Raw genomic sequence first — 20,550 nt, 5'->3', positions numbered from 1 at the left:
GCATCAGATCCGGGTGGCTCAAGCCGAGGCAAAAGCTGCAGCCGCAGTCAGTAGCGAAGCAGTTACCCAGGAGAGCCTCAGGCAGGCCCGGGACCGGCATATGCAAGAATGGACCAGAAGTGGAACGACAGTTCCGTCAATTGGGGAAAACCATGTCCTACTTGAGACGCCCATCATAGGATGGGGACCCTTTTTGGGACCCCACAAGCTCCACCCGAGAATCCTGAAAGATCAAGTGCTACAGTCGAAGGAGAGGCTGCTGAGCAACCCCAGGAAAACGGAAACCTAGAGGACGGCGAGCAAGGACTGCTCATTCCCCTGGAGGCACACTCCGTCTCAGAAGAAGGCTCGCCCTGCGAGTAGCATGCCCCGAAGCCTTTGTACCCGATCGTGTAGTACGTGTTTGGCCATGCCCCAGTGTTGTATCCCCCCTGCAGTAATAAAGTTGTTTGTGCTTGTTGTTCTGTGTGCTTGTTTGTGTGCTTTTCGGCAAAAGGAAGATTCTGTCTTTTCAAAAATACGAACTAAATAACTTGAACATGACTTAATTCTAATCCCAGTCTCACAAAGACTCCCAATCTACAGATGTCTTCCCAACGTGGTTCAAGAGCTTCCTACAGTCGGACCCCTGCAGCCCCTGGTGCAGGAGGACCACAAGATGAGCACGGACAAGACCTAAATCAGAAGGAGCAGGAGGTAGACCAGCAAGGAAAAGGAAGCCAAGGGGAAGTGCCACTGCCACCACCACCTCCCTTCGGGGACCTGGCACAGATAATACACAATCAGACCCTCATATTGGAAACCCTGGCCAATGCCCTCGTCAATAAGCGGCCAAGAGAGTAGACCATGAATGACAAGCTGACAGCTTTCCTGATAACCAAGCCACCAACCTTTGCCGGATCCAGCAACCCCTTGGAGGCAGATGACTGGCTGCGTGTGATCCAGAGGAAGCTCGAACATTTCGAATGCCAAGATCGAGACAAGGTTCTTCTAGCAGCCCATCAGCTCACCGGGACTGCCTTAGCTTGGTGGGAAAACTACTGTGCCGCTGCCGAAGATGCCTCCACCATCACTTGGAAGGATTTGTGAAGGAGTTCCGCCGCTATCATATCCCCTCGGCCACCATGAATCGCAAGGCGGATGAGTTCTGTGAACTGCAGCAAGGAAGCATGTCAGTAAAAGAGTACACCTACCAGTTCACGGAGCTGGCCCGCTATGCACCCGAGGAAGTGGATAAGGATGAAAAGAAGCAGGACATGTTCAAGAAAGGATTGAGCCCAGAACTCCGGACCTTGCTTACCCCTCAGATATACCTGGACTTCAATACTCTGAAGAACATGGCCATTCTTACAGAAAGGGCAAAGGCGGAAGAAAGGAAGGAAAACAAACGCAAGTTCCTAGAAAGCAAGGCCCGCCAGTAGGACTACTTCCAGAAACTAAGAAGCTCCAGCTATACTGCACCAAGATCTCAGGCCCCAATGCAGTATAGGACCCAGTCCCAAGTGACGGGCCCCCAGGCCCCTAGCACACAGTTCAAGAACCAGAACACCATGAAGGCCCCGTAGAGCAATGCAAGCCAAGTCACCACCAACAACAACAATGCTAGGGCCTGTTTCAACTGCCGTGAGATAGGGCATTATATTGCCAACTGTTCATATGCCAAAAACAAGCCTACTGCATCGGCCTTCTCCAACTCGGTGAATGGGCCTAGGCCACCGGTATCCGGAGCCAACCGTGTTCCCATCGGCAGCAACAACAAAGGCAACAACAACAATAACAACAACAACAGCCAGCAGCCTTATGGACGAGCCCGCGTCAACCACATCAACGCACAGGAGGCTCAGGGTGCGCAAGGAGTGGTACTTGGTGAGTTCCTAGTCAGCTCAACTCTAGCAACAATATTATTTGATTCTGTAGCATCACACTCATTCATATCGTCAAGCTTTATGGATAAGCGGTACTACTAAAAACACCCCTATTAACCCGAACGCTTGGAGGTGACATCAAGTGTCAACTGGGTTGTTCCCGGGTAAGGACAAATTTAAGTGGGATGGAATTTCTAGCAGATCTAGTAGTACTTAAGTCTAAAGTAATAGATGTGATCCTTGGAATGGACTGGTTAAGTCTACACAATGGTCTCATAGGTTGTGCTGACAAGGTAGTACACCTAACCAACTCAAATGGGATGCAAGTGACCTGTCATACTCGGAGAACTGGACCAGACCCGATGGTTTTTCAGTATGGAAGTGAGATCCTTATAAGGAGTTCCGGTTGTAAAGGAATACCCCGATGTTTTCCCCGACGAACTCCAAGGAATGCCACCAGACCGGGACATAGAGTTCTCCATTGACCTTAACCCAAGGACCTCTCCCATAGACAAGAGACCCTATAGGATGGCAGCCCCAGAACTAGCGGAGCTGAAGAAGCAACTAGAGGAATTACAACAAAGTCGTTTTATCAAACCTAGCTCATCCCCGTGGGGAGCCCCAGTCCTGTTTGTCAAGAAAAAGGATGGAAGTATGAGGATGTGTGTGGATTATCGCGCACTGAATGAGGTCACCATCAAAAATAAGTATCCTCTCCCCATGATTGATGATCTTTTTGATCAGTTAAAAGGAGCCAAGTACTTCTCCAAGATTGATCTGAGATCAGGATATCATCAGCTCAAGATTAAGGAAAGTGACATCCCAAAGACAGCTTTTGTCACCCGTTATGGGCAGTTTGAGTTTACCGTAATGTCTTTTGGACTCACAAATGCGCCTGCTTATTTCATGAATCTCATGAACAAGGTGTTTATGGATGAGTTAGATAAGTTTGTCGTAGTCTTTATCGACGACATACTTATTTACTCCAAGAGTGTCCAGTAACACGAGCAACATCTGCGGGTAGTTTTGGAAAGGTTGAGAGCAAACAAACTCTATGCTAAATTCAGCAAGTGTGAATTTTAGCTAGAGAAAGTGACTTTCCTTGGTCATATTCTGAACGCAGAAGGAGTAGAAGTCGACCCTGAGAAAGTCGAAGCGGTGTCCAATTGGCAGCAACCAACAAATGTTAGTGAAATCAGAAGTTTTCTGGGATTAGCCGGTTATTAACGGAGGTTTATTGAAGGAATTTCCAAGATAGCTAGACCCATGACGGAACTACTTAGGAAGGATAAGAAATTCACTTGGACAGAGTCATGTGAAAGAAGTTTCCAAGAATTGAAAAGAAGATTGGCAACCGCCCCAGTACTAACCCTACCGGATATTCATCGGGACTTTGTCATCTATTGTGATGCATCCTGACAAGGGCTAGGATATGTCCTCATGCAAGATGGGAAGGTAGTAGCTTATGCCTCCCGATAGCTCAGGCCTCATGAGCAGAATTACCCAACACAAGATCTGGAGTTCGTAGCCGTAGTGCATGCCCTTAAGATTTGGAGACATTACTTAATTGTAAAATAAGTGCGAAATTTACACCGACCATAAGAGTTTGAAGTATATCTTCACCCAGCCGGATTTGAACTTAAGGCAAAGAAGATGGTTGGAATTGGTTAAGGATTATAATTTGGAAATCCATTACCACCTCGGAAAAGCTAACGTGGTAGCCGATGCCTTAAGTCGGAAATCTTAAGGACCCAAGGATGCCCATCTGCAAGAAGAAATGGCACGATTGAATGTGCACATTGTCCCTTGAGGCTCCAGCACAAGCTGAGTGTGCAACCAACCCTGGAGGACAGAATCAGAAAGGCCCAAGGGTCGGACTAGGATTTAATGAGAATCCGCAAACATACCGGAGAAAACAAAGCACCGGATTTTCGAGTGGACGAAAAGGGAACCTTGTGGTACAAGGATAGAATTTGTGTGCCCAAAGAAGGGGACTTCCGGTAAGTGATCATGGACGAGGCTCATAACTCAGCATATTCCATTCACCCAGGGTCCACCAAAATGTATTTGGATTTAAAACAAAAGTATTGATGGAATGGAATGAAGTCGGACATTGCCCAGTTTGTTGCCCATTGTGACACCTGCCAAAGGATTAAGGCTGAGCATCAGAAGCCAGCAGGATTATTACAACCCCTACCTATCCCAGTTTGGAAATGGAATGAGATAGGAATGGATTTTGTGGTAGGATTGCCCAAGACCCAGAAAGGTTATGACTCCATTTGGGTAATAGTGGACCGGCTCACCAAGGTCGCTCACTTCCTACCCGTACGGACCAACTATGGAGGAGAAAAACTAGCCCAGCTCTATGTGGATAATATAGTAAACCTGCATGGTGTACCTAGTAGAATCGTTTCAGATCGAGAAACCCAGTTCACCTCCAAGTTTTGGAAAAGTCTGCATAAGGCCATGGGGACCAAATTGGATTTTAGTTCGGCCTATCACCCGCAGACTGATGGACAGACTGAAAGGGTAAACCAAATTATGGAGGATATGTTAAAGGCATGTGTCCTTACCTATGGTAAAAATTGGGAACAAAGTTTACCCTATGCAGAGTTCTCATACAACAACAGTTACCAGACGAGCCTAGGCATGTCGCCATTTGAAGCTCTCTATGGGAGAAAGTGCAGAACCCCTCTGATGTGGTCAGAAGTGGGAGAGTGTTCAGTAGTCGGACCGGCCCTCATAAAGGAAGCCGAGGAAAGAGTAGCAGAAATCCGCGAGAAGTTGAAAGCAGCCCAGTCTAGACATTAGAGCTACGTGGACAAGAAGAGACGAGAAATAAGTTTCAATCCAGGAGACTTCGCTTATCTCAAGGTTTCACCCATTCGCGGGACCCGAAGATTTCAAGTACAAGGAAAGTTAGCCCCTCGGTACATTGGACCGTACCAAGTACTAAAGAAAGTCGGAAAAGTGGCCTATCGACTTCAACTACCAGAAGGAATGTCAGACAAACACCCAGTATTCCATGTCTCACAACTAAGAAAGTGTTTGAGGGTACCTGAGGCAGAACACGTGCAAGTAGAGATAATAGATTTGCAGCCCGACCTGCGATACCAGGAGGTACCGGTCAAAATTCTGGACACTGTCACTAAAAGGACAAGGAACTCAGAGGTACGGATTTGCAGAGTGCAATGGAGCAGACACGGAGTAGAAGAAGCTACGTGGGAACGCGAAGATGCCCTGAAGAAGGAGTTTCCCCCATCTCTTTAGGGACCAGCCGAATCACGAGGACGAGATTCATTTTAAGTGGGGTAGGTTTGCAACATTCCGAAAATTCACCCAAATAAATCACTCACTAAAAATAATTTTCAAAACTTTTTCGTCGCTGAGCTCGAATTGTTTTAGAATCTTTTTCCGTCCGAGCTCCTAATCTCCCAAAATCCCTCACGGCGTCTCGCCGTCCGACACCGAAATCAATCGTCGTCCCTTCTCGTTCTTTCCTCGCTCCGCGTGTTGCGCTGCGTGTCGCCGACCGCCACGCGAGGTCGACCGTCGCCGCGAATCCCGCCGGCGCCCCTTTTCTTTTTCTTCTTTTTTCCTCTTTTTCCTTTTCTCCTTTCCTTCCTCTTTCTCTCCTTCTTCCCTGTGTTCCCTGTTCACGCACGCCCCAGAGCGCCACACACCGCACGCGCACCCCGCCCCCACGCGCTCCACGTGCCGGGATGCTCGCCGCGCTGCTCGCTGCTACCCGACCCGTCCCGTCGCCTGTGCTCGCCGTGCCGCCCGTCGACCAGCACAGCGCCGCCGCCTCGCTGCCCAAGCCGCACTGCTCGCGAGTAGAGCTCAACAGCGAGCACAGCAGCCCCCCCCCTTCACCCTCATCCACTTGCGCGCGCCGACGCCCTCGACGCTCGCTCCGCGACGCCCGCAAGCAGCCGGAGCTGCCCCACGCCATTGAAGGCGCACTGCAGAGCTGTCCGTCGGTCACCACCCCCCCTTCTCCACCGCCTTTTCTCGCCTATAAATCGGCCCTCCGCGTCTCCCTCGAGCTCCACAAGCCGCCCAGCCACCACGCGCCCCCTCCCGAGCCGCGTAGCGCCGCCGCCACGAGCTGCTCTGCTCACCTCCGCCGCCCACCGTGGGCGCGCCTCCACAGGCTGCCCCAGCTCGAGATAGGTAGGGGATTAGAATCCCCTCGGCCTCCTCTCCGCGTTGCCCCTACCCCCGGCCACCGCCATGCCCCGGAGCTCCGGATCCCATGGCGCCGTCGAGCCCCTTCCTCCCCTCCTCTGTTCTGCCTCCTATCGTGAGGAAGAAGAAGATGGCAACTTTGCCCAAAACCCCCTCCCTTCCTTTCTATTCCATTAATAGCCCAACCAGCCCACCAGCTAACCACGTGCAGCTCCCTTTCATTTGTGTTAATCTATTTTCGGAATTAAATAAGCACCCAATATTACAACTACAATATCTCAGTCATCTAAGCTCCGATTCAAATGATTCTTCTTTCCAAATTCCTATAAAAACATATACTATCCATTCATCCTATTTTCGTCTCTCCTTGAACCTCGAGTTAACCCTAAACCCCTCTCCGACCTATCATTTCATGCGCCAAAAATTCTCCAATCACCCCAAAACTTTACCACGCCATTTCTAATATAGTTTTAACCGAGCCATTAGAAAATCACCCAAAAATAGTATTCCTATTCCCATATCTTAGTTTTCTTCGGTTCGAGCTCAACGGTAAAACCTTTATTTCTTTTTATTTATTGTGTGTTTGTTTTTGTGCGCCATAGATATCGGTGTGAACGAGGGAGAACCTGTCAAGGAGTTCACCGAGTAGTACCGCGAGCCGGAGCCTGAAGAACCGTACTGCGAGCAGGAACTCCCGGAAGGCTTTGAAGACGGCAAGTTCAATCCCATCCTTTGATTGCATATTTCAACCTAGTTTTATAAACACATCCTATTGGCCTGTTTTACAAAATTACATATGCTTTGACTGCTGAAAACATGGTTAGATAGCCACTCCTTGATTTGTTATAACCATTCCATGACCACCTAGATTAATGTCTAAATATGATTTATTCTATTTGGATGTTAATCACTGCTAGAGCGCTGCTTAGGACCCGATACTCATTTTATTACACTCAAAAATTGTTCCAACATGTTTTATAAAAGGGAAAATGTGTGAGTATTGAGAAAAGGGAAGTTGGGTTATAAAAGAATAGAATGTTAAGATGGGATGGATGAATGGCATTCCCTCGGTGGATTGTCATGCGTTGGAGGCTCGTACCGTTGTGGTAGAGCAAGAAGGTTGGGAGATATCCATCCTGTCACAATTAAGGACCGACTTGATGTGTCATCTGGCCTAACTCAACTATCGTGCAAACCACTCGACTGTTGTATGTGGCAACGGCTTAGCATAAACCCTACTAGTTAGTCTGATAGCCATCTGGAGAGCTGAGAGCAACGGGTGATCAAGGAGAAGGGATAAGGTCGTGGTGACTTATGCCCCGGTTAAACCTCAATATTAGGTCAATGGCCCCTTGGTGGAGTCCGTGTTGGCTAGTCAGGTCTAACTAAGGTGGGTAATGGCTTTGTTGGGATCTGCACCGACACTAAGGTGATCGTGCTGTGGTACCCCACTTGTGGGTAAAGTTGCACACCTCTGCAGAGTGTAGAACCTATTCGAATAGCCGTGCTCACAGTATTGTGCGAGTTAAGGTTTGGTCACATAACTAGCACTTCTTCTAGGATTGGTTGGGTTGGCGTGAGTGTTTTGGGAAAGGTGTCCGGCAATTGTGCCGTGAGCTACTACGGATGAGGAGTCCAGTAGCATTAAAACTTGGATCCTTGTGTAGGATCAACCCCACTTATTTTCCGGTTAGTAAAGAATTGCTTTGAGAAAACTCTTTTCAAAAATAAACCCTTGTATGTGTAAAATATAGCTTTACTGCAAATGAACCTCAGCCTCATCCTTGAACTATCCTGTGCATATCTGTGTTATCCCCCTCCATGGATGGGGTTGGACTTGTTGAGTACTTTTGTACTCACCCAATATATATTTGTGGTTTTGCTTCAGAGGAAGATCCAGACTTCGTGCCCGAAGACATTGAGTAGGTGATCGTCCTGGACCCAACCTTGCCTGTGGTTCGGAGTCTCCACAGGAAGCTTCTAACGGCGCAAGACTCTGAAGTTATCTTAGATTTCGTTGACATTCTAGTTTGGCTTGTAGTACTTATGTTGTCCCACGTGATAGTGGTGCTTCAGTGCCCACTACCTTAATAGTTTGTACGGTAATAAACCATCTGATGTAATAAATATGTTATCAGCCTCCTGGGACTGATATTTGTATCACATTTAGTCTCTACTTCTGTGGGGACACTTCAGGTGGTATCAGAGCCGTAGGTTGGCCGTAGGACGTGACCCTTAGGACCAAGGACCTTTTCTAAGCCAGTTTTCCACTAGATCTTTCCCTGGTTAGCCATCCTCCCACACAGCACTTACCTTTGGCCCTTGTCTGGTTCCAGATGGCTGACGACGAATGGAGTAGCGGAATCTGCCCCGTAGAGCCTGGCCTCCCTAAGTTGTTGCTACTCAGCCTGGAACGCATCGGAGTTGTGGACCCACCGGAGTACATCTACCAGGAGTACGACTCCAGGGGCACCCTTCGGTGCGACATGATGATCTTCGTGGGAGTAAGTAGCAAGTTCTGCATATTTGAGGTTGCTTTCTACCTAAGTACATGGTAGGAGTAAGTAGCTCGATAGCTGTGGGCATAGTGCCCAGGCTTGGTTAGCTATCTCAGGTTGTGTTCCACCCCACGGTATTGTTGTGATAGGTGACAAGTGGTGACAACCTTGTCTGTCCCTTGTAGTCCACCATATTCGGGTGTTTTCATAGCAGTAGTTGCCGAGTGCCATTGGACTCCCTTCTCACCCCAATTTGAGTCCTTCTCTGAGGCCACCAAAGCAGATCAAGTCAGTGAGTAGCAAGTTATCTAGGTAATTTAGTGCACTATCTGGAGTTAGACCTTCTTACGTCTTCTTTCCTAGTGAGACCGATTGAGTAGTTTTAGGCCTAGTCAAAGCTTACTGTTCCTTGGATTCGATATCCAAGGTATACTCCCAGGTGAAAGCTATAATGGGTCTCTGTGCGCTTGCAGAGTAATTCGTTTAGGCTAAGGAGTGCCAACAATAGCTGTCCTGGATAGAGAGTTGGATGAGGAGATATGTGGATCAGCATGATGGATTTGTAGTGAAGGGTCAAGAGATCAATGTATGCAAATTGGTGAAGTCTTTGTATGGTCTGAAACAAATGCCAAAGCAATGGCATGAGAAGTTTGACAGAACTTTAACTTCTGCGGGCTTTGTCATAAATGAGGCTGAAAGATGTGTGTCCTATCGCTATGGTGGGGGTGTAGGAGTTATATTATGCTTGTATGTAGACAACATACTAATTTTTGGCATGAACATTGATGCAATCAATGAGGTCAAGTCTTTTCTATCAAAGAGTTTTGATATGGAAAATTCGGGAGAAGCTGATGTGATTCTGAACATCAAGTTGAATAAGGGTGAGAATGGGATTACTCTTTCACAGTCTCGTTATGTGGAGAAGATCTTGAGCCGCTTTGGCTATGTGGATAACAAGCCTTCTCCAACTCTTTATGATCCCAGTGTGATACTCTAAAAGAACAAGGAGATTGCTAAAGATCATCTGAGATACTCTTAGATAATTGGTTCACTCATATATTTAGCTAGCGCAACGAGACCCGATATATCCTTTGCTGTGAGCAAATTGAGCAGGTTCATGTCCAACCCGGGTACTGATCATTGGCATGCACTTGAAATTATTATGCGCTATCTAGTTGGTACTATGAGTTATGGGATTCACTATTATAGGCACCCTACTGTAGTTAAGGGATATATTGATTCGAACTGGATTTCTGATGCTGATGAGATTTATGCCACTAGTGGGTATGTGTTTACCCTTGGAGGTGGTGCGACATCATGGAGGTCTTGCAAACAGACCATCTTGATGACACCTCGCTCGCCTCGCCCGGGGATAGGCGTGGGCGCACGATGTCCGCGTGAATGGTTCACCGAAATCCGGCTCCTCAACTTGATTTTTTATTTTTTGGTTGCGTGGTCAAGATATGGAAGGTCTAATCGGTTTCTGTTGACACCGTTTTTTGACACATGTCAAGAAAAACATTGAAGAGGAGGATGGTTGCTGATTTGGAAAGTGCCGGCGTGTACAGTGAGGAGATCGGCCGATAATATATACCACTACCGATGGACCAGAGAATATTCTAAATTTGGTCGAAGATTCTAAGGATCTGGTTTTGATTCGGTTTGTTTTATTTAGGAAATCTTTTTCTTTTTTGTCAAGATATGTGATTCTCGTAATCGGTTAGGACTTGTTGATTTAGGCTATAAATAGCGGTTGTATGGGACCTAAAAAAGTTGATACACATCCAATAAACAAAGCTTTACATTTCTCTCGCAATTTACTTTCATTGTCGGCGATTTCGCTATTTTCTTTTCTCCGAGTTCTTTCGAGCCGATCAAGGACATCTCACACTCGAGCGACTTGATTTGCTGGTAAGTTTTTATTTACCGAGTAAATCTAAGCTTTAGCTAACTGGCGCATCGTTGTTGCTTTGTTTAGATTTGTTCAAAAGTTATCAAATTTTATATAGATTTTGACTTCGGGCGTATCGCTGTCGTCTCGTCTAGATTGATTCACAATTTATTGATATTTGCTAGATTTATAGGTTTTTTCCGATTGTTTTAGCTTTTATCGAATTTATCCGTCTTGCAATACATTCAAATCGACTGTGAAATCTTGCAATATTATCAAAATATCATTAAGCCGATCTAGATCTATTTCAAACGTGTTTTTATAGAGTAGCTTTATTCAAATTACACATTCGTAACTTTTATATTGTTACACGTGTGCAATCGGCTGTCCAGGCCGATTGTCCTATTCTGTGTCGGCTAGATCTGCTGATACACCTGTTCACTTCTATACGCTATCTTACGTTTACACCAATTGCTTTAACTGTTTTTGTCGTTTTCTGCATCAGCAAAACTTGCTGATACGCTGTGTGAGGGTTATTCGAAAAATTAGCCGATACACTCTCAGATCTAACGTTTGCCAATTTCTTGTCAATTTACAAGTCAAATTGATTGGCACATCTTGATTCGAAAGGAATTGCAGTTTGGGCTTGGCGAACGGTGCCCTCAGGCTTGGTATGTAGATTTTGCGTCAATAGTTTCCTAATCTGATTACGGATCCAATCACGATACGAGGTCTTGGGCGCTCCTATATATACAACCTATTGGTTTTCACCAAAATCAATCTAATATGAGTTAGGGTGCCTCTTCTCGCTGCTGCGTCGCCACCGTAGTCTTCTCCATTCCGAGCGTCGTCGTGCACTGGCGAACGGGAGAGTCTCCGGAACCTCTCGCCTTTGGGATTCTACACAGGGAGAAGGCGAATAAGACTTTTGGGAAGTGCTCGGCGCAACTGCTCCTCCGTCCAAGTCTGGTGTTACTGCGTCATCTACGACATCGTCTACTGCACTCTGTTCGCAAGACCGTCTTCGTCCCGTCAGCGCCATTCGTCTTCCCTAAGACCAAGACTCAGTACGTACACTATTTTTCGTCTTTGCTATTAGTATAATAGAGCAGTTCATGCTAGATCTAGTCATATTCATGATTTATTTATTTCAAAATATAATCATATAATTGACTAACTACTCAACACTATCTTCTAGCAAGAGATGTACAAAAAAGCTTGTTTTTTAATTAATAGGTTGTTCATAGATTCATGGGTATGCGTATGCCAGGAACCACCTGACATACCATGTAGCTCCTCCACCAGCACCCGCAGCCCACTACTTCGAAGGCATACACCCTTTGTGGTTCTGAGACGCAGGCGCCACGACGCTTCCATAGTATGTAATTTGGCTTTATATTTATTTTCTTTTATTATCATTAATTATGAGTGTCAATATATATTGATCGGTCACCATGTTATTTGTATGTATCTTGAGTAATTATTGCATCATATATTGGACTTGTAATTGCTAAAGCATCGCATATATAATTTTCTTGAAGTCATAAGATGGCTGCAAAAGTAATGGTTGACATAGGTGGGTCAGAACAACCTTTTGGCGCGCAGAGAGAGAGAGAGAGAATGTGTTACAGGAGAGGCTAAGACGTCAAAAAAAAATGTTTGCTTGAGGTTGGGCCTCCAACTAGGACCTTTTCTTAATAATTAATGGATCAAGGAATCTAACCAGAAATGAAATTAGAATCCATCAAGCTCCCTTTTGACTGCAGGATTGATGCAAAGGAGTTTCGTACGGTCGGTAGTTTTCCTCCATAATTTAGAGTAATATTAATATGAGGTCTGTTGTGATGTTTACGCTTAGTGTTTAGTGTCTCAGCGCATCTTCACTCTTTCCCTCTCCTTTTTCTCTCTTGCTGGAAAGTGTCTAGATGAAAAGATTCTTTCCTACGAAGTGCACAAACACCTCCTACGAGCGATCGAGCAATCGACATACCAAAATGTAGAAATAATAGAATAGTGGTAGAGTTGATTATTAAAATGTTGTGCTCTATTTTTTTTAGAAAACAAAATATAGATGTAGACGCTCACCTAACGTAGCAGGCCTAGAAAAATAATTGAACCTAGGCACACGTAGAAATTTGGTTTAACCTGGGCACACCTAGTGCCGTGTCGCAACATTTTCTTCCCCAAGCTGAAACGGTGCATGCAGGTGGCCTCCCGCTGAGCCCGACCCATGCCTAGGGTGGTCGGGCCCTAAGTCTACCCACCCACACATACAAGCATATACATGCACACTTATTTCTATGAATATAGACTTGTAACTCTAACTCTATGATCACCTTCAAGAGACTGAGCCGGCGGATTCTCGAGATTGACGAGATCACCATATATATATATGTGCCTCGATGTCGACGAGCACATCGTTTATCACTAAAAAAATAGCACTGATAGACATATTCCACAACAAGAAACCTTACTAGCTGAGACAAACTTACTTCGAAAAAAGGTAGGGCACAGCATTCTAATAATCAATCCTACCACTATTCTATTATTTCTACATTTTGATATGTTCAACCCTAAAAAAATATTCTCTTGATACTAAACTTCTACTCCATCGGTCTTAACAAGAATATCATTATAGTTTACAAACCATCTAAGTTTGATCATATTTATGAAAAATACTAATTTTTATATAATACTAAATGTTGTATCATTACATTTGTCCAAAAATATATTGTTTTCAAATGAGTATAATGCACCAGAAAACCACCAACTTGTAAGGGTGTGTCATTTAGGTCCATGAATTCTAAAACTGCATTTTAGGTCTATCAACTTGTAATTTGTATCACTTAGGTCCATAGCTTTGAAAACATAGGTTCATAAACTCTGCAAGTGCATTTTTTGTCTAAAAACTTGTAATTTGTGCCACTTAGTTCTATAAACTCTAAAAGAGCATTTGTAGATCCATAAACTTCATCCATGAGCAGTCGTCTGACCACAAACATGGCCACAAAGGTCGCCCCGATATCGCTATCCATGAATATCTTTGAACCGCTCGTCGAGAACTAATTTGAATTGATCCAAGTCTAACATCTAAATATTACGGGCTATCCACAACACCTGCGCGCCACCATATCCAGCTACCCACTCCGACATAATATCCACCACCACGATACACATGTTGTTGAGTCTCTTTGTGACATCCTCCACCTTTCCCAAGCCATCACCCCCTCCTCTCCACCCATATTACGGGGGTCATATCTGGATCTAAGCTCCAGAACTCACCAAAGGCAGTCTGTAAGCTCCCCTTTGAATCCTAATACATGTTAATAACCTCCAAAATAAGTCTTTCATCCCCTATATCCTCTCCATATGCTTCAAAATCGGGACTCAAATTTCATCCTTTTGGCGAAACTCCAGCAACAGGGCACCGTGTAGAATCATGTTGGTACAATATCAATATATGAAGGTTATAGACAACAAGGGGTATGGACCTAAGTGACACAAATTATAAATTTATGGATCTAAGTGAAACAAATTATAATTCTATGGACCCAAAAATACAATTTTGAAGTTGATGGACCTAAGTGAGACCCTCCTACAAGTTGATGGACCCCTAATACATTTTACTCTTTTCAAATATATCTATTTTTGTGTCATAAATGTTGATAGTTTGACTAAGACAAAACAGAATGACATTCTTTTCTTTGGAATCCCATAGGATTTAATAGAGATCATTAACTATATTTATGTGCATTGATTGAAAGGAAAGGGAGACCAGGACCAGGCCAGGATCAGCCCGAGATCACTGCTCACGTCACTCTTTCTCCCCGTCCATCCATCGAAATTCCATCCAGCCCACCTACTTTTCTTTGTTTAGTCAACCTCCGTCGTCATCCATCCATCCCCACACAAGAGCAGCAGAATACACCCGCAGTCGCGCACTCCACTCCCCCGCCGCTCGCCGTGGTGTCCTCCTGTACCCTGCAGTACTCGATCGGCGGCCCGGTTCTCCACCGCGGCACGGCCGGCTAGGTTGGCTTCGGCTTCCGCCCTCTCTTACTCCCAGTTCCTCCTGCTCTGGTGATCGGCTCGTCATGAGTATCAGTTCATCTGTTCGTAATTTTTGGAGCCAGCAAGTGATCTGATGGCGTATGCCTTGTTCCATGACTTTGCTGATCGAACCGGCAGGTGCTGCTGCTGCTAGCAAATTGCCATGGAAACGTACACCACGGATGACGCGCTTACAGCCATGGGGTTTGGGAAGTTCCAGGCGCTTGTTCTTGTATACGCCGGCACGGGCTGGCTCGCGGACTCCATGGAGCTCATGTTGCTGTCCTTCGTTGGACCACTGGTTCGGCAGCAGTGGAATGTCTCGGCCCAGCACGAGAGCCTGCTCTCCAGCGTTGTCTTCACTGGCATGTTGATAGGAGCCTGTTCTTGGGGCTATATTTCCGACAAGTACGGAAGAAGGTAAGGATGATCTCTGCTCCTGCAATAGTTTAATGTTCCGTCTTCATGCCTTACTTGGCCACACTCATGGACACGCAAGGGGTTGCAAGCAACAGACAGTTCGTAGCATGACCAAGAAAACACAGCCGCCCCCAACATTCCTCCTCCCCCCCCCCCCCCCCCCCCCAAGTTCATAGGATGAACTCATGATGGGCTAGCAATTGTGTGTACTTCTCTTGAAATCCAGCTTGCATTGGTAACCACCGCAAGGAGTAACTTGTACTGATTTTCAAGTTTGAGGGGATCGGTTATGGCCTGTTTTCTTGGAAGACTGAAAGTGTAAATATTAGACTATTCACATTCAATGTCATTATCTGCTCTGGTTTCATTTTCTGCATGTCTAGCATAAGTTTGTATTTTCTTATTATTGCAGTGCTTTATTGCTCTCAATTATTCTCTGTATTTCTTGCAGGACAGCTTTATTGTTCTCAATTGTTCTCACTACTGGAGCTGGGTTTCTAAGTGCTTTATCTCCTAACTATATATCCTTGATAGTTTTTCGGTTCCTTGTCGGTATTGGGGTTGGTGGTACACATGTATTTTCATCTTGGTTTTTGGAATTTGTTCCTGCAAAAAACCGCGGCACCTGGATGATTATTTTTTCTGTTTTCTGGACTATTGGAACAATCCTGGAAGCTTCACTTGCATGGGTATGATAACAGGTCTTCCTTTTTACTGCAACTCATATTTTTCAAGAAAAAAATTTCTATAAAACCATTAAATGATCCCGATTGTAAGGCTTTCACCAGCCACACAGCATTTTCAACTAAATAATGCCCACAAAGCACCCATAACATGCATCTGCATGTTTGGACTCTGAATTTCTACATAAAGTCAATATAACCAAAAAAAGTTAGTAAGTATGTCATTTACATTTGTAATACAAAATTATTTTGTACGCTGAATTTCTGTTAAGCATTGTTCATTTACATCTGTAATGCAGGTCGTCTTGTCAAGATTGAGTTGGCGGTGGTTGCTGGCATTCACTGCTCTTCCATGCTTCCTGCTGCTTCTCCTTTTTGTCATTGCACCTGAGTCACCACGCTATCTCTGCGTACAAAACAGAATATCTGATGCAACGCTTGTTCTAGAGAGAATGGCCAAGACAAACAAAGTAGCTCTTCCTCCTGGAGTTCTCACGTACCATAAAGAGACACAATTAGTTGACCACAATCCTCTTACCTCTCAGAATGGTCATCTTCCAGTCAGAGATAATGACTGTGCAGCTGACAATGCTATGAGCTCAAAATCTGGTGGTATTGCTGCATTGCGCAAACTATTTTCACGTAAACTGCTCAGATCAACTCTTCTTATCTGGTTTGTATGGTTTGCAAACTCCTTCGCATATTATGGGCTAGTATTGCTGTCATCACAGCTGGGTGATGCTAACAGAAGATGCACATCTGGCCAGAAGTCTGAAGTGCAACAAAAAAATGCCAACCTTTACAAAGATGTCTTTATAACTAGTTTAGCAGGTATCATACAGTAGACTCCTTTTTCCTTTGTCCCATTGGGGCTGGATCCGTGATGTTCCGATTAATAACTCAGGTATCACTCTTTTTTTACCAGAGTTTCCAGGCTTAGTGATTTCTGCCATTATTGTTGATTGGTTTGGCCGGAAAGCTACAATGTGGATCCTGTTGTTTGGATGCTGTGCTTTCCTTGGACCTCTAGCTGTTCATCAGAAAGAGTCATTGACAACCGCCCTTCTGTTCGGTGCTCGCGCATGTGGCATGGGTAGCTCTACAGTTTTATGTTTATACGCACCAGAGGTTCGTAAGATTTCTTATGGCATAGAGGCTTGCTATCATGTTGGTTATGTTGTTGAAGCATGCTTAATTAACCTGAAAGAAATACAATCTGTTAAGTATTTTACTTGTAATTTTGAGCATTAAACATCCACGAAACCAATAGCCAACACACTAACTTTTAATTTACTTTAACGTCCATATGTCAAAGTTTACAACTAATTCATAAGGTTTAAAATGAAGAGGGTTCTAGCTAGGAGGGGCAAGTGAGTAACCAAACCTTAGTTGTGTCAAGCTGCTAGTGGTCTAACATCCAGATTAAAGCCGCACCAATCCACATGCTAAATATGCTCACCATTCAAACCCCACCGCACCAAACCACATGCCTTAAAAACTGAACAAAATTAATCTACTAGTATTTTCAAACCAAAACCGAATTGAAACTTGTAGTTCTTTATAGTTTCCACCTCGTTATCTAACGATACATTGATACAAGAAAAGGAAGAAACTAATCATATATAAAACATGCTATATTGCTGAGTTTGTTTTCTGATGTTGATGACGTTTTAGTTTCTTGCATTGCATTGCGCGCACTATCAACTATACATCTATATGCACAACTACACTTCTCTTTTATTATGCGTGCTAAAGATAATGGTTTGGATTGTCGCACAAATACCAGAAAGGCTTGCATACCAGCATAAGCAGAAAGAACATTCTCATAGCTGCACTTATCAAATTGTTTAACAACTTTATCATATCTAATTCAAGCTTAGCACAGAGTTAAGTATGATTGCCTCAGAGAGAACAAGCTAGCTTAGATCAAAGATGTAGACCTTGGTGTATTAGCTGTTAGACTTTTTGGATCAACTAGCAGTAGATCGAGTGGGAGTACTCACTGATTCTTGAGGAATTCGACCTGGCCATCACTGGTTCGTTGGGAAGGACTGCTCTAGGGCAGCGACGCGGGGCGCAGAGGCGTCGCGGTGGCGATGGTGAGGTCGGCGAGGACCATTGACGCAGCGGGTTGCCGGAGTTGTGGATGGCGGTGCCGGTGGCGGCGACGGCGCGGCACAGTGGTGCTTCCCATCGCTGACGGCCCCCCTCTCTAGATCGGGTTAGGGTTCGGACGGTGGAACTGTAGCGGCGGTGAACCTCGTGAATCGAGCCGCCAGTTCCCACCTCCTCTTTATAGGGCTGCACGATGGGGGCCCACCAGCCTCTTCTTGGGCTGGGCGTCCCCGATCAGGACGCCACCGCGACGCCTTTGCGCCCCGCGTCGCTGCCCTAAAGCAGTCCTTCCCCAACGAACCAGTGATGGCCAAGTCGAATTCTTCAAGAATCAGTGAGTACTCCCACTCGATCTACTGCTAGTTGATCCAAAAAGTCTAACATTAGCAAGGTTCAGTATCCTTTATCTAGTTACTATTGTAACATAATCCAAATCTAAGAATAAAGTATTCCAAGTGCATTCTCATCTCCTAGTATATATGGTCCTCATCATCAACAACATAGGTTGTTGCGCATGCCCAAAAATCACCTAGCTAGGAAATGTTACTAACCTTGGGGATTTTGGTATAATAATGATATCCACTAGGGACAGGACATATATAGAGTCCTCATGGGTCGTATGGGCCTACAATATATATAGATGAGCTTTGATATTGATGTGCTTAACAGAAAATAGATCAAATGTGCAACTGATATGTGGTATGGAGAACCCACACCCCCCCCCCTCCATGCCACATGTCATGCTCACATCAGATGGTATTTTTGAAAATCTAAATGTTTGCAGTGGTGCTGAGTTTTTTTTTTTTGACATAACCTTTTTGCATTAACCTATTCATCAAAAATATTGTCTTAGAGCAACTCCAACAGACCCTCTAAATAAGCCACCATCTTAAATTTGAAGGGTGGAATAAAAAAATATATACTGCAGCAAACCCTCTACTAAATCTTTCAGTTTAGGGAGACCTCCAAATCTCTTTCTCTACCCTCTATTCCTGGAGGGTCTCTGGGAGCCCTATATCCACTGACAAGGTCTCATCTTTTAGATTAAAAGAAGAGGGTGAGATTTAGAGGCTATTTCCGGAATTGAGGTTAAAAACCTAGGCCTCAAAAAATAGAGGAGCCCTTACTTAAGAAGTAGAGGGTCTGTAGGGCCATTGCTAGAGATGTTATAACCGTTTCGGTGATCTTTGCCTATTATTAAAGTCTTTCGGTGCCGACGAGCACTTGCTTTGTGCTAATTAAGAGACCTATAAAAAAAATTCCTCTCTCTTTTTTTTCAGGTGTACCCAACATCAGCACGCTCAACGGGTGTTGGAATAGCCACCGCCATTGGTAAAATTGGTGGCATTCTGTGCCCCATCATCGCTGTCGGCTTGCTGCGGAGTTGCCACCAAATGGAAGCCGTTGTGGTCTTTGAGCTGTTGCTAGGTCTCGCTGGAGTTGCCTGCATCCTCTTCCCTGTGGAGACCAAGGGCCGTGAGATGAAATGAAGGTGTCAGATCAAAGAACGTTGAGGCCCAAATGCGCCCAAAGCGACCAACGTGCATCACTTCCCCTATGATTCTGTTCCTATATAGGTGGATATATGGGTCAAATCCAGGCCCTTTGTGTACTCTGAGTGGTGATGTTTTTGTGTGTGGGTATTGTGACGCTTATTATCAATACTTGTTGTGCATGTGTAACTCAAGTCTAGAAGTGTTACATGCTTAAGAAATAAGAAGTGACATTTTCTTCAGTCGCAAATCACTTATAGCACCAGCATTTGTAAATAAGATCAACAATACAGATGCTTTCAGATAACCAATAAAAGGCAAAGGGAAAAAAAACACTTCCAAACTTTGAAAAGAACTCAAAATCCTGATTACACATCAAACAAAAAAGAAGAGGAGCAGGAGGAAGATGGCGGAGGAAGAACCATGCAATGCCCAGTATTTTTATGACCACAAAACAACGAAAGAAGCTGATGAATAGAAGCTAGGCACTAAGGAAAAAATAGAACAGCAGAGATGATTTGATAACAAACTCGCCTTTATCAACTAGAAGAACACCCAAAAACACTTCAACGCACGAGCTTCATGCACGCAAATCAGAATACACAATCAAAGCGATTCAGTTTCTGACTGAAAGGATCGTGGCCTAAGAAGTGGGGTTGAATTGGGACTTTTTCGAATTTCTATCTAGTCCTTAACCTAGACTAGTATTGCCCAATCTAAAAATTCGAAACCTAGTCACTAGAGCACGCTAGCAAAGGGTCATTAGGTAGGTAAACACACTATCATGATCATTTTGCCTAGATGGATGCATACTAGCAAGATCAAAACCTAAGCAAGAGCTCACGCTACCATGCAAGTTGTCCTAGTCAAACTACAAGCAAATAAAAGCAAGAATAGCAACAAAAGGATTTAATTGCTTGAAGTAAAAGTAAAGGACACGAGACAACCGAATTTTTTCCCGTGGTATCGAGGAGTTGACGCTCCCCCCTAATCCACGTTGGAGCACCCACACAAGGGTATAGCTCCTTTGCTTCACCAAGAAGCAAGTGATCACTAAGAATGCTCCTTCTCCATCTCCGGAACGGCGAGCTTCACACCGTGTACAATCTTCTCGTCTTGGGGCTCCCACAAACTCCAAGAGCTCACCAAGAACCTCCCGATCACCAAGACCGGCTAGGTGCCGTCAAACACCAAGAGTAACAAGCTCCTAAGCCTTCACTTGACCTACACTCAGTTGGCCCTAGCTCAAGCACACTTGCTACACTTGCAAGGGATGAATTCTTCAAGGTTGAAGCACAAACAATTCACTAGATCTTCTCTCTTTTGCTCAAAGCACTTTCTCTT

The 20,550-nt window shown here is 44.8% G+C and overlaps 1 protein-coding gene and 1 long non-coding RNA gene across 4 annotated transcripts; both read left to right on the top strand.

Annotated features, from left to right (window-relative positions):
- Positions 1-7,516: 7,516 nt before the first annotated feature.
- On the top strand, positions 7,517-11,985 carry LOC120651169. Of its 2 annotated transcripts, none has more exons than XR_005665972.1 (2): positions 7,517-11,512; positions 11,716-11,985. It is a non-coding gene; the product is annotated as an uncharacterized LOC120651169 (long non-coding RNA). The 2 variants fall into 2 exon arrangements; XR_005665973.1 differs by having other exon boundaries at positions 11,682-11,985.
- Positions 11,986-14,297: 2,312 nt separating this feature from the next.
- Positions 14,298-19,456, top strand: LOC120651168 (organic cation/carnitine transporter 7-like). Of its 2 annotated transcripts, none has more exons than XM_039928559.1 (6): positions 14,298-14,477; positions 14,634-14,915; positions 15,367-15,604; positions 15,898-16,429; positions 16,524-16,726; positions 18,994-19,456. In XM_039928559.1, the coding sequence occupies exons 2-6, from the start codon at positions 14,659-14,661 to the stop codon at positions 19,201-19,203; spliced, it is 1,440 nt and encodes a 479-aa protein (XP_039784493.1). In that variant the 5' UTR covers positions 14,298-14,477; positions 14,634-14,658; the 3' UTR covers positions 19,204-19,456. The 2 variants fall into 2 exon arrangements, with proteins under 2 accessions (XP_039784493.1, XP_039784494.1); XM_039928560.1 differs by having other exon boundaries at positions 14,322-14,525.
- The last annotated feature ends 1,094 nt before the right edge of the window (positions 19,457-20,550 follow it).

Source organism: Panicum virgatum, chromosome 9K (genome assembly GCF_016808335.1).
Source record: "Panicum virgatum strain AP13 chromosome 9K, P.virgatum_v5, whole genome shotgun sequence".
NCBI classification, from domain to species: domain Eukaryota; kingdom Viridiplantae; phylum Streptophyta; class Magnoliopsida; order Poales; family Poaceae; genus Panicum; species Panicum virgatum.
Note: the sequence above shows the minus strand (reverse complement) of the source record. Positions and strands in the feature narration are given on the sequence as shown.